Below are 14,980 nucleotides of genomic sequence, written 5' to 3' on the forward strand. Positions count from 1 at the left end.
CAAGGAAACCAGAGAGTGGGCGCCACAGCCACAAGCATTAACACTAGGCCCCCAGCCCGCCCCCCCACAACCAGGGCCAGGGCGCAGGAGGAGCCACCTGCAGCAGGGCCCCCACTGGAGGAGGCGCCAAGTCAGGCCCCTCTGGGACATCTCAGGGCCCAGGGCCCCATGGGTGGGCAGGCCCCCCAGGGTGCTGAGCGGCTGCGGAAATCACCCCTGGCTGCCATTACCTTCGCTGTCGGAAACTACGCAGTGCGAGTCGTCCAGGATGTAGCCCTCCTCACGCTTATACGTGTGGGCCCGAGGCCCGTCCTTGACGTGCTCCTGGACGTCAGGCATGGAGTGGCTGGAGCAGAACTGTGGGCAGCTGTCCCCAGGAGGAAGCGTGCCGCCAGCAGGGCGGGGCCGCCCCAGGGGGCTGACGGGGCTCTCCTCTTCAGAAGTCTGGCTCCGCATGGGAGGCCGGGCCCGGCCGTGGGCCATGCTCAGGGACGAGGGCTTGGGGCCCGCTTTTTGGAGTCGTTCCACTGCTTCCCGTTCCCGCTCATATCCTTTGCCCCGGCCACCGAAGTCATGGCTGGACAGCTTCTCCCCACTGTATGCAGAGGCCCCCCGGGACCGGCTGCTCCCTCCATACATGCGGTCATCCTCCTCCACTGGGTCCCGGCTGGACATCCCATAGTACCTCTGCTGCTCATACACGTTCTTCTTGAGCCCGTAGGTGATTTCGTCCTGGAACTTCCTGCCCCGAGAGGCCAGGCTGCTGCTGACAGCGGGGGAGGGGTAGGAGGCCAGATCTGACTCCACGTCCTTGGCCTCTTCGATAGGGGAGAACTTGGAGATCTTTTGCTCCATGCCCTGCTTCCGGTGCTTGCTGCGCTTTGAGGAGATGGCCGCTGGTGCCAGGCTCTTGGACGGATGCTTGGGCCCCATGGGGCCTGGACCATACTTCTCCGCTCGAGTCCCGTGTCTGTAGTCGCTGTCACCGTAGTAGTGGGTGCTGGTTGGTCGGCCATTGGTCTCCATACTCCGGTGGTGGCTGCTCTTCCCACGGGGGTCATAAGAGTCCTCCTCGGATTCTTCCTCTCCTCTGGTGTAGCAGCAGGGCAGGACAGGCCCCTCCAGGAGGCCCGGTTCTGCGGGCTCTTTCCCAGGACGCCCGCCGCTGCTCGGCCCCAGGGGCTCCAGTCGCTGGCTCTCAGGGGCAGTGGAGGTGCTGTCCTTGGTCAGCTCACTGATGTCGTCAATCATCACGTAGTTCCGAGGGACATTCTGCTCCAGGCTGGTGTAATGGGAGTCAGCGGGGTAGGTGGAGGCTGAGCTCAGGCTCACGCTGCTACGGTCACCGGCCCGGGGCAGCTCAGCAGCTTTGCCTTGCTCATAGCTGCTGCTGACTGCTGGGCTGCTATAGCTGGTTTCGGACGGGGCTGAAGACATGGCCACGACAGGGCTGGCGATCACCTCATAGTTAGTGGGCACCTTCTGTTCCAAGTCAGCTAGTGATGTCTGGCGTGGCTTCTGGTGGGGGGCGCGGCTGTCGGCGGGGACTGAGAAAAGAGCGCTCTGTGTGGTTGGCATGGGTGTTTGGGCTGTGTAATGGCCTGTGGGACGGAAAGGCTGTTGGCCCGGCAGGCCAGGCTCAGCTGGATAGCTGGTGCCGGGAGGAAAAGCAGGTGCTGGGTATGTGCTGCCAGCGTAGGTGGGTGCTTGGTGGGCCGGGAATCCATTCTGAGTTGGCCCACCACTGCCTGCAGGATACTGCGGGGCCGGTGGGAACCGGGGCTGTTGGAAGGCAGTGGGGCCAGAAGGGGTGGCAGGAGCAGCGGCAGTGACAGGGAAGTCTGCATACTGGCCGGCGGGAGTGGCACAGCCCTGGAGCCGCAGCTGGTTGAGCTCGCTATCCGACAAGTAGTCACGATGCTCGCCGAGCCCACGCAAGGGTGGGTAGTCACGGCCACCCCGGTCTTTGGCCAGAGACTCTTTCCGCTGCGTGATGCCCAGCTCCAGGTACTTGAGCTTGGCGTCGATCTCCTTCTCTTCCTCATCCAGCTCTGCTTGCTTCTTGCGCAGCTTGGTGGACTCATGCTCCACCAGCCGCAGGTCCCGGTCCAGCTCCCGGAGCAGGCTGGCCTTGGTGGCAGGGACAGCGGTGGGCCCCGCCAGCCCGTGCTGCAGCAGGCTGGCTGCATACAGCTGTGGGGGGGCCTGGCCAGCCAAGGGCAGGTGAGCCTCCTCTGGAGGGGGGCTGGGCAGTGTCCGCTTCACCTTGCGGACCAGGCCGTTGGGTGGCAGCGCCGACACCTGAGACAGAGGGAAGGGCGGGCAGCACTGAGACCCAAGGTGTGGGTGACTTGGTGGGGCAAAAGGTGGAAGAGCCCTGGCTTGGGTTGGGGCAGAGGCTTGTCCCCATTCAGTGGGTGCTCTGATTCACCAGGCAGCCTTGAGGCCGGCCCTGTCCCCGCACTGGTGGAGATCACCGCTGTCCAGCGATCCTTTCACAGCCCTTCTCCCTCCCAGCACTTTGGGCAGCAGCAGGGGAAGGGGGGACCAGGTGCCCCTCTGTGCTGGTCTCTAGGACTGGCCTGCCTCCGAGAACCTCTAGCACGCAGGGGCTCTGAGAATCCCTGCCCTGGTGTCCTGTGGGCTGGCCACTCTCTGTCTCCCATGGAGTGTCCTGGGGCGAGGAGGGTACAGTCTGACTCTGGGGTTAGGTATAGCAGCCGGTGGGGACCAAGGGCAAGTGGAGGGCCATGGGCAAAAATGGAGTGGCTCCTGGGTGCCCAGCAGGCTCCCTAGAGGATCATGGGAAGGGGCACATGCTGACTGTATGTCAGTTACTGTAGGCTCTGGGTCTTTTCCTGCCTCCTGCCGTACTTCTCTTCTAAATGACCCATCCAACTAGCTGCCCTGTGCCACCACCTTCCAAACCCTCTGCACTATGCTCTCTGCCTGGTGCCCAGTTCCTTCCACATCCCCACGAGCCCCCCCACTCTCTGGGGCTACCAGCTCCCCTTTAGGGCCTCTCTGGCTCTATCTCTGGCTGCATGGCTTCCTGGTCCAGGCTCCCTAATGCTGCTGTCCCCCCACCCTCCAGCTCTCCTTGCCTGCCCTGATGTTCCACATTGCCTGAAGGTCCACGTCGCTGGAAAGTTTACACTGGGGCCTTTGTCTCTAGCTCTGAGCCTTCCCAGAGTGCCCCAGGCCTTTGTGTTTTCATGAACCACCCAAGTCCCCAAAATACACCAGGGCCTGACATTGGGCTTCTTGCTTTTCACCTTGCCAAGAAACTACATAAAAATCTCCGACCCACTCTCACATGTCATCATAAAGGAAATGATAGTGTGTCCCAGAACTTAGAACAATGGGTAGGCCTCTAACAATAAATTTCATGGGGAGCCTGGGTAGCTCAGTTAGTTAAGTGTCTGCCTTTGGCTCAGGTCATGATCCCAAGGTCCTGGGATTAAGCTCCATGTTGGGCTTCCTGCTCACCGGGGAGCCTGCTTCTCCCTCTCCCTCTGCCTGCTGTTCCCTCTGCTTGTGTTCTCTCTCTCTGCCAAATAAATAAATAAAATCTTTAAAAATTAATAAAGAAATAAATTTCACTTTGGACATGGAACCCACTGTGGGGCTTGAACTCACAACCCTGAGGTCAAGACCTGAGCTGAGATCAACAGTTGGGATGATTAACTGACTCAGCCTCCCAGGCGCCCCTATAAATTTTACTTTTTGAACTCTTCACTCTATTGTTCACGTTTTGTTATTTTGGTTGCACATCACGGGTGCCCATCATGGTGGGGCACCACAAGGGTGAGACACCCTGACTCCTGATCCCATCACTATGCTCTCTGGCCTGCACACCCCAGGGCTCTCTACTACCTAAGCTCATCCCCTCCAGGATGCCACCTCAAGGCCCCACCCTCTCCTCTGCATCACACCCAGGACACAGGTAGACATACCTCACTGATGCCTCCAGTTCCACCCTTTTCCCCCAGGGCCATCGTGCGGTCTTTCAGCCCATCTGCCCACATTCTGCCCAGGAAGCTTTCTGAAATACCCATCTTGGGGCACCTGAGTGGTTCATTCAGTCGGTTAAGCATCTGCCTTCGACTCAGGTCTTGATCTCGGGATCCTGGGATGGAGCCCCACAGAGGGCTCCCTGCTCAGTGAGGAGTCTGCTTCGCCCTCTCCCTCTGCACCTACCCCCCTACTCTCTTTCTCAAATAAATAGATAAAATCTTATTTAAAAAAAAAAAAAATACCCATCTTGCCCTCTCTCACCTGCCTGAAAGCTGCAGAGACTCCAAGGCCTACAAAAAAAACCCATGTTCCTCAGCCTGGCACCCCAAATCCTTGGCATTAGGCCCTTGCATCTCCCATCTCCCCCTGCATGGCAGTCGGCAACAGGGCACCTCGTCCAGTCACAGGGCACTCTTTGGCAACTAAAGCCATAGGCAGCGGTAGGTTCATGCTGCAGGGATCCCTGCCTAGAGGAGCAGACAGGAGTGTAAGCAGATTTACTGAGGGTCATAGAGGGGCAGGGGACAAGAGAAGACCAAGAGCACGCTGCAGCCTGTTGGGAAAGACATTCAAGGCCAGGCCCGGGGCTTGGGCTTCCTGTGGGGCCGTGACAGCCAGGACAGGGCTGGGTAGTAGGGAGCAGCCCAGCTGGGTCAGTGTTGCTGATTTTCTAAGGCCACATCCACAGTGGAGGTTAGGAATGGGAGGGGCCCGGTCTGGGGAGGGAGGTGCTAGGGGCTGGACCAGGTACGGCTGTGAGGAGGGAGGGCTGAGGGAAGGCTGAGGTTTCCAGTGGCGTCTGGATGGGTGGCTATGGGGGCAGGGCGTGAGTGTGTATTTGCCCACCTAGCTGTCTTTGCCGGGCTACCCACTCCACAAGGTGTGCACTGAGGAAGGTCCAGTCCTCATCCTCAACTCCTTCCTCTGGGCCTCTGGAGCTGGAGGTGACTCCACCGTCCCCCCCCCCCCAGCCCGGGGAGATACCCCTCCCTGTGGGGCCCTCAGGCTAGACAGAGACCCCTGTCCCACCCTGGACCAGCCCCTGTGCCCATACCTGGCTACCCAGTCCCCCCTGGTGCTGGTAGAGGGAGAACCTCTCTTTGGCAGACTCCTCGGCGGTGGGGCTGAGGGGCTTAGGGTCGGACAAGGACCGCTGCAGGGTCTTCATGGGGCGAGGCAGCGTCTGCTGGCGGAGAGCACTGTCAGCCGTGAAGTGCTTCTGGGGACTCACGTGAGCCTTGTTCAGCCTCTCACTGGAAGCAAAGGAGGTGTCCAGGAGCCGGTGGGGGGACAAGGGTGAGACCGGTGAGTAGAGGACCTGGGGGGACTTGGGAGGCTGGCGGCTCACAAGCTGTGACAAGGACTCTGGGGGCAGCTGGGCCTGGTAGCCAATCTCCAGGGGATCCGGCTTCTTTTTTTCAAATCTGCCCAGGGGGCCTGGGGCGACGATCTGGATGCCGGGCAGGTAGGGGCTGATGGCGGTCGGCCCTACAAGCTGGGGCCCAGCCACACCCTGGGGCTGCCCCTCGGGCTCTGTCTGGCAGGCCAGGCTCTCCCCGCGCCCAGTCTTCTCCGGCGCCGAGATGTACCGTACGATCTCCACCTTGGGGTCGGTCGCGGCCGTGATGTGGATGGCCGGAGAGACCCTGGGCAGCTGGTCGGGCTCCGTCTGCACGGAGCAGTCACTGATGGTCTGGATGCCCACGCTGCTCATGGCCCTGGCGGTGGCAGCTGCAGGGGATGGCGAGGCAGCAGCATCATGCTTACTGTCGGAGCCTGAGTCTGAGTGGCGGGAAAGTCGGGACCGCCGGCGGCGCACGGGCTGCTCCCACTCAGCGCTGTCCTCATCGTCCGTCTGCACGCTGCAGTCGGCGCTCCGCCGCGCCCGGCGCCGCCGGGTCAAGAGGTAGCGGCCCTCCCCCTCCTCGTCGTCCGTCTGCACACTGCTGTCCGCGATCCTCCTGACCGTGCAGGGCTCAGGGCCCGACTCCTGCTCGCAGGCATCCCGCAGGCGAGGCATAGAGTGCCGCTTCTTGATGCCGCCGCGGCCCGCCTCCCACGGCTCCTCAGTCTGCAGTGACATGTCCGAGGCGGAGCTGGGGAGGCCCCGATGCAGCCCGGGCCCCTCTGGCCCTGCCACGGCGATGAAGGCTGTGTGGCTCAGAGGCGGCCAGTACTGGCCATTCTGAGCCAGCTCCGGGGCCGCGGGGGGAGGCCCCCGGCCCGGTGCCTCGCAGGCGACGGGGAAGGGGGCCTTCTGCCGCTGCTTCTGCTCCTCTAGCTGCTGCTGCAGCTGCTGCTGCAGCTGCTGGATCTGCTCCAGCTGCAGGCGCTGCTGGGCCAGCTGCTCCCGCTGCAGCGCAAACTGAGCCTGCCGCTCCTCCTGTTGCTGCTGCAGCACATGGTGCTTGATGGTCTGCAGCTCCTGCAGCTCCCGCTGCACCAGCAGCTGCTCTTCCTCACGGTGCCGCTGCAGCTCCACGCGCTCCCGCTCCAGCTCCTCCTGCAGCCGCAGCTGCCGCAGCTTCTCCAACTCCACGCGCTCGCGCTCCAGCTGGAGTAGCTGCTCCTGCTGCTTCCGCTGCCGCTCTTCCTGCGCAGTGTCCTCCTTCTCCAGCCCGGGCCGGCTGGGGGCCCCAATGCCGCCCCCCAGAGCAGCATCTCCGGGTGGCTTCTGGGTGGCCAGCGGGGCCGGAGCTGGGGCTGGGGCTGCAAGGGCCTCCTTGGCGGCGGCTGGGGTGGCCGTGGAAAGGGGCTCTTCCCGAGCCACCCCTGCAGGCAGCTCTGGCCTGGGTGTGCCCCCAGCCCCTGGGGCCTTGGCAGCCGCGGGTTTCCCCAGGTAGACAGGCCCCTCAGCAGGTGGAACACTGGAAGCAGCAGGGAATCTGCTTGGTGCGGGATATCGGTACACCCCGGTGGGCCCAAGAGGTATCCGGGGGGCGATCACAGGCATGCGTGTCAGGCTGGTGAGCGGCACGGCGGTGACTCCGCCAGACACGTAAGGCCTATACATGCCACGGCGCACCATGGGCCGCAGGACTGAGGCGGGCTGGGTGGTTATGGGCAGTGTTGCAGCAATTGGAGTGTTGATAGTTGAGTAGATCATGCCGTCGGCGGCACGCACGGTGGCTGTGGACGGCAGCAGCTGTCTGACTGCTGTTCCCTGGCCTACCGCAGGCCGATACTGGGCCAGGCTCCCAGGACTTGGGTGGCCCTCCGGGAAGGTGGGGTTCCCAAGAAGGCCGGGTCTGAGGGGAGCCAGACCCTGCGGGGCACTGAGCCCAGGCCCGGGCTGGGGCTGATACTGCATGAGGTCAGGGCCACCGCCGCCACCACCGCCATGCCGCCCTCCATACTGGTCCATGGAGTTGAGGGCCGCACACATGCGGCTGATCTCACGGGCAGTGGTGGCACTGTACTGGGCCAGGCTAGCCTCCTGGAAGCCAGCGGCATCTCCCCGCGGGCCATACCTGTGGTCTGAGTAGATGTTCGACACTGAACTGTAGCGGCGCATAGGAAGTGGGTGAGTCAGAACATCTGTGGGATGACGCAGGTCTGTGTATGAGCCGTACTGCAAGCCCTGCCCCAGGTAGCGTCCATCCACAAAGCCCAGGCTGTAGGAATGCTTCAGCGAGCTGAGGTCCACAGCGGAGTCTCGTCCGGGGCCTGGGAAGAGCTGCCCCATTCTGTGTGCATGGTAGTTGAGGCCCGCCTCAGCCAGATTGGTGTCAGACATGGAGGAGTAGAGCCTGCCGTGGAGGCCCTGTGGGTAGGGCCTCTGCTCCTCAGGGGGCCCAGGCCCTGCTACCCCCTGTGCCCGGTAGGTGTGGGGCTCAGGAGGCTCTGGGTCCCGGGGACTGTAGAAGGGGCCGCCGCTCTGGCCAGGTGGGGCGATGTCAGCCACACTCTTCTCAGGGGCACTGGGGGTAGGGTGGAAGGTGCCTGTGCAGCTACTGCCAAAGGGGAACTTGTAGACCATGTCACAGCATGCCATCTGGCTCTCAGGCCTCATCCCAGTCAGATCCAGGGCACCTGCAGGCTCCTCGGGGAGCAGTGTGGTCACAGTGCCTGCCGCGCCCTCTCCCATCTGCACCACCACTGTGTGCGGCTTCCTGGCACCGGGCAGAGCGTGTGACCGCAGCTCTGCGGGGGCAGCCCGGTGGGGGTCAGTGCCAGGCTCTGGCATGGGACCTGACTTGAGGCCAACACTCTGGGCAGTGCCCATCTGAGTGATTAAAAGGTCCCTTCTGGCCAGAGGTGCTACCTGGTTGGGCAGGTTATACCTGGCAAACTTGGCCTCCCTAGGTCTTCCACGGGGCCCACCTCGGTATGGGGCCGTCTGGACAGCCTGTTCTACCTGCTTGACCTGGGCCAGACATACGGGGCTGCCCGCACCCTGGCCAAAGTCAAGCCGGCTCTGAAAGGGGTCTCCATAGACCACAGGCTGCTTTTGCTGAGCCATGAGCACAGATGAGGCCATGGTGATGCTCACGGTGGTAGAGGTGCTAAGGAAGGTATGGGTCTGCTCCTGAGCGTTGAGGTTGATGACCAAAGGCTGCACGGCAGTTGATTGCCGTCCTGGGATTGGATCCAAGGCAAGCCCATACTTCCTTGCTTCCACGGCAAGAGAGGTCAGGTCCATGCCCTGGTCAGTAAGGATGATGGGCGTGGGCTTGACAGCTGTGCGGAGATCTACCACAGCACTGCCCAGAGGCCGGGGGCCTGGCTCCACCCTAGACGTCCCGGGGACAGACGAGATCCGGCACAAGGAGATGTTCTCAGCAGGGAGGGCACCCCAGCCATATACTGCCAAGGGCCCCTCCGTACCAGCACTGGGTGCCCGTGGGAAGCCGGGTGGCCCAGGTGGCTCTGGGGGCTGCTGGGACGCACTTGGAGGTGTCATCTGGCTGTAGCTGTGGGCGGTGGGCTGGGTGTCGGTGGGTGAACAGACTGGGGAGGTGGAGGCACTGGCATGCACCATCCTGGTCTGGCTGGAGGCATCTGATGCCAGAGTGATGACCATAACGGGGGCCTCCTGAGAGGACTGCTGCCAGACCAGGCGAGGGGTGCTGGGTCGGTGTGGCGTTTGTGTGCCCTGAGCCACCATGGGTGCCGGACTTGGGGCCCCAGGGGTCCGAGGCATGTCTGAGGCGGGGGTTGGGCTTGGCGTCTGTGTAGAGAACTCGGCTGTGGCCCTTGGCCCCAGCTTGCCAGGGGAGAATGTGGGACTCTCTGAGGGAGAAGATGGAGAGAGAGGTGGGCTGGAGCCGGTGAAGTACGAAAAACCCCGGGAGGCCTTGTGGGGGCCGCCCTCCCCATCACTCACACTCAGGGACTTGTCTCTGACAGCCCGTCCACTGATGGTGGGACCGCTGAGGGCCTGGGGTAGCTCCTCAGTTTGGGACCCGTAGTTGGCAGTGGCTGGGCTCTGTCCATAGCTGTGGCCTACAGAAGATGGTGAAGGACTGTGCTCAGAGCCTGCTGGGGAGGTGGGAGTCATATAACCTCGTGGCAGGCCAGCTGGACAAGGAGCCATGGCCGAGGTGGCTGGGGCTCCAGGGCCCTGGGAGAAGGACACGCCTACCTCCTTAGAGGCAGAGCTGGGGGACGCAGGGGAGCTGTGAAGCTTAAGGGGGTCCTGAGGCTCCTTTGCAAAATGCTGAGTCACACGGACATCAGGAATGACTCGGCCACCACCACTGTCTGAGGAGGTGGAGCCGGAGAAGGACACAGGGGCTGCGAGCTGGGTGGGGCTGGTGCCAGGGGTGAGCGGCCCACCATTTTGCTTCATCGGGTCCATGTATGCGCTGTCAGCATTCAGAAACTGCTTCTCCTTCTTCTTGTCCTCTGCAAAGGCCAGGTCCCGGGAGGAGGCCTGCCGCATGCGGGCAATGCTCTGCGATGTCTGCAGGATCTCCTCGTACACGGCTGCCCCCAGGCTGGCCGCGGGGCCCTCCGAGGCAGGCTGTGCCGCCCGGCCATAGTCTTGGTCAGGGGTGTCCTGGTACTCAAAGGTGCCCTGGCTCCGCGGGCCGCCAGGCTGGGAGGGGCCGCCTGCCACCTGCCCCTGTTGTCTCTGGAGCAGCTCCGCCTTGCGCATCATCTCCTCGTAGGCCTCTTCTGCGCTCTTGAGGGGCCGGCCAGAGCTGGGAGGGGCCGAGCTGCCTGCGGGCGCCTCCGTTGGTGAGTAGAGGGACATGAAGGTGGGCAGGTTGTACTCGCTGCCCGACTTGTAGAGCCGGGTGGGGCCGCCGTCCAGGGCTTCGGCCTCTGAGTCGAGGGAGGGGGAGGGCGAGTACTCGGAGCAGGAGGAGCGATGGAGCTCCTCCATCTCTGCCGCCTGCCTCAGCTCCTCCGTCGGGGAGGCGTCCTCGATGGGGGACAGGTTGCTCGGGGGAGTCTTGGAGCGCTCACGCCGCCGCTGGGCCCGCAGCTCCTCCTTGTCCCGCCGGGTCTTTCGGGCGGTGCTGCGGATGCGCTGCTGCTCCACCTCCCGCATCTTCTCCTGCTCCCGCAGGAGCTCCTCCTCCTCCCGCAGCTCCTCCTCCTCCGAGGAGTCCTCGATGGTGGGCAGCAGGGGCCCGTGGGAGCGATGCCGGGCCTTGCGCTGCTGCTTGGCTTCCTCCAGCCGCTGCCGGCGGCTGGGGCTGCTGTCGCTGTCCTCCTCCAGTGAGGACAGGGAGGTGGGAGAGGTGCCCGAAGTGTAGCTGGGCGTGGAGGCCGGCAGCGTGGAGGAGTGCTCCCCGCGGGAGCGGTCCTCGGGCGAGCCCGTCAGGCTCTCCATCTCCAGCTCGGGCTCCCGCTCCAAGCCGGGGTCGGGGCCCTGGCCCAGGTCCAGCTCGTGGGCGTAGCTGCCCGTGCTGTTGAGCTCGATGGTCTTGAAGCGGCGGAGCCCGCCCTGCAGAGCCGCAGTGCCATCCCCGGCCTCCGCTGGGCCTTCCTCAGAGAGCAGCTCCTCGTAGCCCGTCGTAGCGTTGTGCGGCAGCCGCCTCTTCGGCGGAGCCCCCTGGTCTTGGCTGGGCTCGGGCCGCGGCCTGGGGCCGCCCTTTTGAGCTGCGTGTTTGGCCGGGCCACGCCCAGAGGGGGCGGTGTCTTCCTCCTCCAGGTTGTCTTCCTCCGCGCTCATCTCCAGGATCTGCCGTCGCATGAACTCCTCATCAGTCAGTTCTGCTGCCCGGGCTGGGGGCTGGGGTGGGAGAGGGGACAAGCCACCCTCACTGCTGTCCTCCACGTAGTCGTGTCTCAGCTGGCTGCCAAAGTCGTCCGAGGACTCGGCTGTGTCCGGCTGCTCCCTCTGGGGCCCCCACTCCAGGGAGTCTTCCTCCTCCTCCTCCAGGATTTCCTCCAGCTCTTCATCCGAGTCATAGGCCTCCGGCATGATGGACAACGAGTGGGGCCTCCGCTTCTGCTCGCCACCACTGCTTCTGGGCGGCTTGCTCGGCTCGGCCCGGGGTGCTGGGCCCTGGGCCTCCAGTGAGGGCTGCATGCTGCTGCCCACCTTGTGGAGCTCGGAGGGGCTGGGCGGGCGAGGCCCCGTCACCCCTGCGCTGTCCAGCTGCTCCACCTCCTGCTGTACGACGCCTGTGATCTCGCTCTGGGAGCTGGAGACGCCATCCGAGGAGTAGCCTGTGTCGCTGAGGCTCTGTGGGCTCCGAGACAGGTCCTGAGAGTATGGCTTGCCCGCCAGCTCCTGCAGCAGGGTGAGAAGCAGACTCTTGACTCACTGCAGCAGATAGCTCACTGGGGAAGCCCGGCCCTCTCTGTCCACCCGAGGAAGGGGCCCTCCAACTCCCTGCGCACCATGGCCCACCATCCTCCATGTGTCTGGCCTTGGGAACCCCAAGCAGTCGTAAGTTCTCAAAGAGCAACTTTATGAGGTTGAATGGTAGCAAAACCCACCAGAGCATTCAACTATGTGTCAGACACAGGACTAGCCTAGAACTCACAGGCTCCAGGCCCAACAGGGTTTCATCCAGGCCTCCCTTACCTCCTCCATGGCCCCAAGGGGCCTGCATCCCAGAGAACCAAGCCTTTCCCTAGACTAGACCACTTGAGAGCCAGGGTCTCCAGGAAGTGAGTGGGACTGACCTCTGACTCCCCAGCCTTGGGGGCTTCTGGAACGGCCTTGACAACGGGGGTGGCAGGTTCAGTCCTCCGGGGCACCGTCTTTCCTTTGGGAGTCCCAGGGGGCACGGTAGTCTCTGGAGGGGGTTTCGGCCCAGGCTCGGCTTTAGCTAGGATTCCTGTCTTCTTTTCCTGGGCACTGCTCAGGGTCTTGCCGGGTTCAGAAGCCCTGACAGGCTTGGCCTGGGGGCTGGCCTTGGTGGACAGGGGACTGGCCTTGGCAGGCGGGGGGCCTGATGGCTGGCCTGGTCCTTGTGGTCCTTTCTGCTTCGGAGGGGCTGCTCCCGTCGCCCGGAGAGGGGCCCCTGCGGGGGGCTGTTGGGAGGCGGGCAGCGGCAGGGGGGTCAGCTCCCCCAGGCTGCCCTCCAGCAGCCGCTTAGTTTGGCAGTTCAGACAGAGCCACTCGGTTTTCTGTAAGGACATGGAAAGGGAAGGGGTTGATGAAAATCACAAAGACCCTTAAGTACTCAAAGAATGTTTCCATGACTATTTCTGTAACCGTAAGCTAGAGAACATCTTCTAAAGCATGACCCCGAAGGCACAAGGAGAAAAAGACCCCACATGACAGACCTCACCATCCTTCAGAGTTCAAATGGTAAACCAAGAAGAGGGGTCCCTTCCTCACCCCCTAGAGAGCTTTCTCAGTTGGCCAGAAAAGGAGACCAGCCGGGGAGGGAAGGCTATAGGCAGCATGTGAGTCTGGGGAAGAGGGGGAGCTGGTGCACAGTCCAGCAGTCCAGAGACCCTGAAACCAGGAGTGGCCCCAGATCCCATCCTCCCCCATACCCTTCCCAAGTAAGGGTTGCAGACTCCTGGGGCCAGGGGAGGTTGTCTGGAAGAAGCCCTACGGGAAGGATGGGGCTAAGTAAGTCTCTCTGCCCACACCCCCCCCCAAGCCCAAGTCTCCCTGTCCAAGGTCAGCAAAGACCCTCAAGTGGAAGCCTACTCCTGCCCACAGGGCTCAGGGTTAGTCCCCCGTTGGGGACTGTGTATGCCCACACTCAGGCCAGGGGCCCTGCTTCCTCCAGAGCTGTGTGGGGACCAAACCCTCAGCCATCCGTCCACCACCCTCAGGGTCATCCCCTCTGTCAGGCTCAGGGCTGGGGGCTGGAGAAGCAGCCAGGACAAAGACGGACACTGAGGTTGCTGGCAGGAAGCGTTTCTGGAGTCCACAGCCCCAAACAGGTCATCCAAGTGTGACACAGATATGAGTGGTAAAGTTCCTAGAACGCCAGAAATGCAGTCTGATTCCCCCAGCTCCAGCTGTCTGCACAGGGGTGAGGTCTGAGCGTCCCAGGCCCTAAGGGGGTGATTTCTGTAGCCAGTCAGAGGCTGATAGGGCCATGTCTCCCAGAAACTTCCTCCAGAGTCAGGACTCCTTCTTGCCAAGACCGGAGGCCCTGTCATGGCCCAGAAAGAGGTGAGGAAGGAGAGAGAGTAACCACATGCCTGTGCCTGCTCTTGCCCTAGAGGAGGGAGCAGAGACGTGGAGGCTCTGACCTTCCTGCTGGTGCTCATCCCACGTGGCCAGACACTTAGGCTCCCACCAGCAGCATGGCCACTAGGCTGGGCCATTAAGGAGAACCACAAGACACAGAACCACGGGATCACAGAGCCAGGAGACAGGGCAGGGAGGTGGCCCTTGACCCTCGCCAGCCCAAAGTGGGCAAGCAGCCTCAGTACCCTGACCTCACACACTGCCCCGAGCCCATGTCAGATCCTAGCCCAGCTGGCAGATCCTTGGAAGCATCGTGCCCCCCGAGTGCCTGCCCTCAGCCTGGCATCCTCAGGCCACTGTGGCAGAGGCCACGTCAATCATTCTTCCCTAGTTTCCTGCCCACAGGGCTACATATCATATCTCTGGCCTGGGCCCCAGCAGAGGCCAGGCCACGCAGGTGGGAGGCCCCTGGTGTGTGTTGAGGGATAGGCCTGCTCCATGGCCTTGTTGCTCTGGGCCTTGAGATCGTTCCCTGGATTGGAGCTGCAACTCTTCCCTGAAGCCCCATCCCCTGCATGGGTCCTGAGCAGAGAGACCCAGCGATGGAAGGTGACCCTTCACAAGTCCTACGTGTACTCACCCTGTTCTCTGCAGGGCCGGCCTTCACCCCACTACTGACCCCTGGGCACCTTATCTGATCCTCTCTGTACCCTGACACAAACCCCTAGGAAGCAATGGGTGTTGGAATCACTTGGCTTGGTCACCCCTAGGGGTGTCTGGGGAGAATCCTACACAGGCTGAGCCCAGGCCCTGAGAGAGACAGGGCACGGAAAAGCACAGAGCCTGAGCCTGGAAATTCTGCCCATGTGCCTCTGACATCCGCTGGGGACACAGTGGAAATCCCCTTGGATCAGAGGACTGTGAGAGGACAGAGAGACCCTGGCAAGGTAAGAGGGGTATAGGCAGAGGCCAAGCGAATTCTGGAAATGAGAAAAGCCCCAGGATCAGCAAGGTGGGGTTAGGATCTGGGCCAGACCGGGGGAAATGGGTGCGGCCTATGGCAACACTGTCCTGATTCCACTCTGGGTCCCTGCACAAGGCCATTCCAGGCTAGGCCTCTCGAGATTGGGTCATCTGCCCTGGCTCACCCTGGTGGCTTTGCAACCTCTGCCCCCTACTGGCCTGCAGACCCCGCCCCAGATGCAACAGTCCCCAGTGAGGCAAGGGCACCTTGGGAGGATGGTCTGAACGGAGGAGACAGACCTCACGCCAGGGGCTCAGAGCACAGCCTGCTCACCTAAGCCCAGAGGCACAGCCCTCAGCAGAGCACGGCCTTTGTGGTCACACGCTCCCCAGGGTTTTGTTCTTTCCCATGCTATTCACGGAGGCCGCCAGCCTACA

The 14,980-nt window shown here is 62.8% G+C and overlaps 1 protein-coding gene across 2 annotated transcripts in view; it reads right to left on the reverse strand.

The window, feature by feature from the left end:
* The window catches only part of BSN (bassoon presynaptic cytomatrix protein), a 94,749-nt gene that overhangs the window by 8,841 nt on the left and 70,928 nt on the right, over window positions 1-14,980 (reverse strand). For both annotated transcript variants that reach the window (XR_006606705.1, XM_045079715.1), the window contains exons 4-6: window positions 12,106-12,552; window positions 5,072-11,707; window positions 231-2,301 (exon numbers count right to left, since the gene is read on the reverse strand). Coding sequence is in view for 1 of the 2 variants with exons in the window: in XM_045079715.1 (XP_044935650.1) it covers window positions 231-2,301; window positions 5,072-11,707; window positions 12,106-12,552 (9,154 nt within the window). In the remaining variant the exon portion in view is untranslated. The remainder of the gene's footprint in view (window positions 1-230; window positions 2,302-5,071; window positions 11,708-12,105; window positions 12,553-14,980) is intronic.

Source organism: Mustela putorius, unplaced genomic scaffold (assembly GCF_011764305.1).
Source record: "Mustela putorius furo isolate JIRA1106 unplaced genomic scaffold, ASM1176430v1.1 tig00000095_pilon_pilon_pilon, whole genome shotgun sequence".
Classification (NCBI taxonomy): domain Eukaryota; kingdom Metazoa; phylum Chordata; class Mammalia; order Carnivora; family Mustelidae; genus Mustela; species Mustela putorius.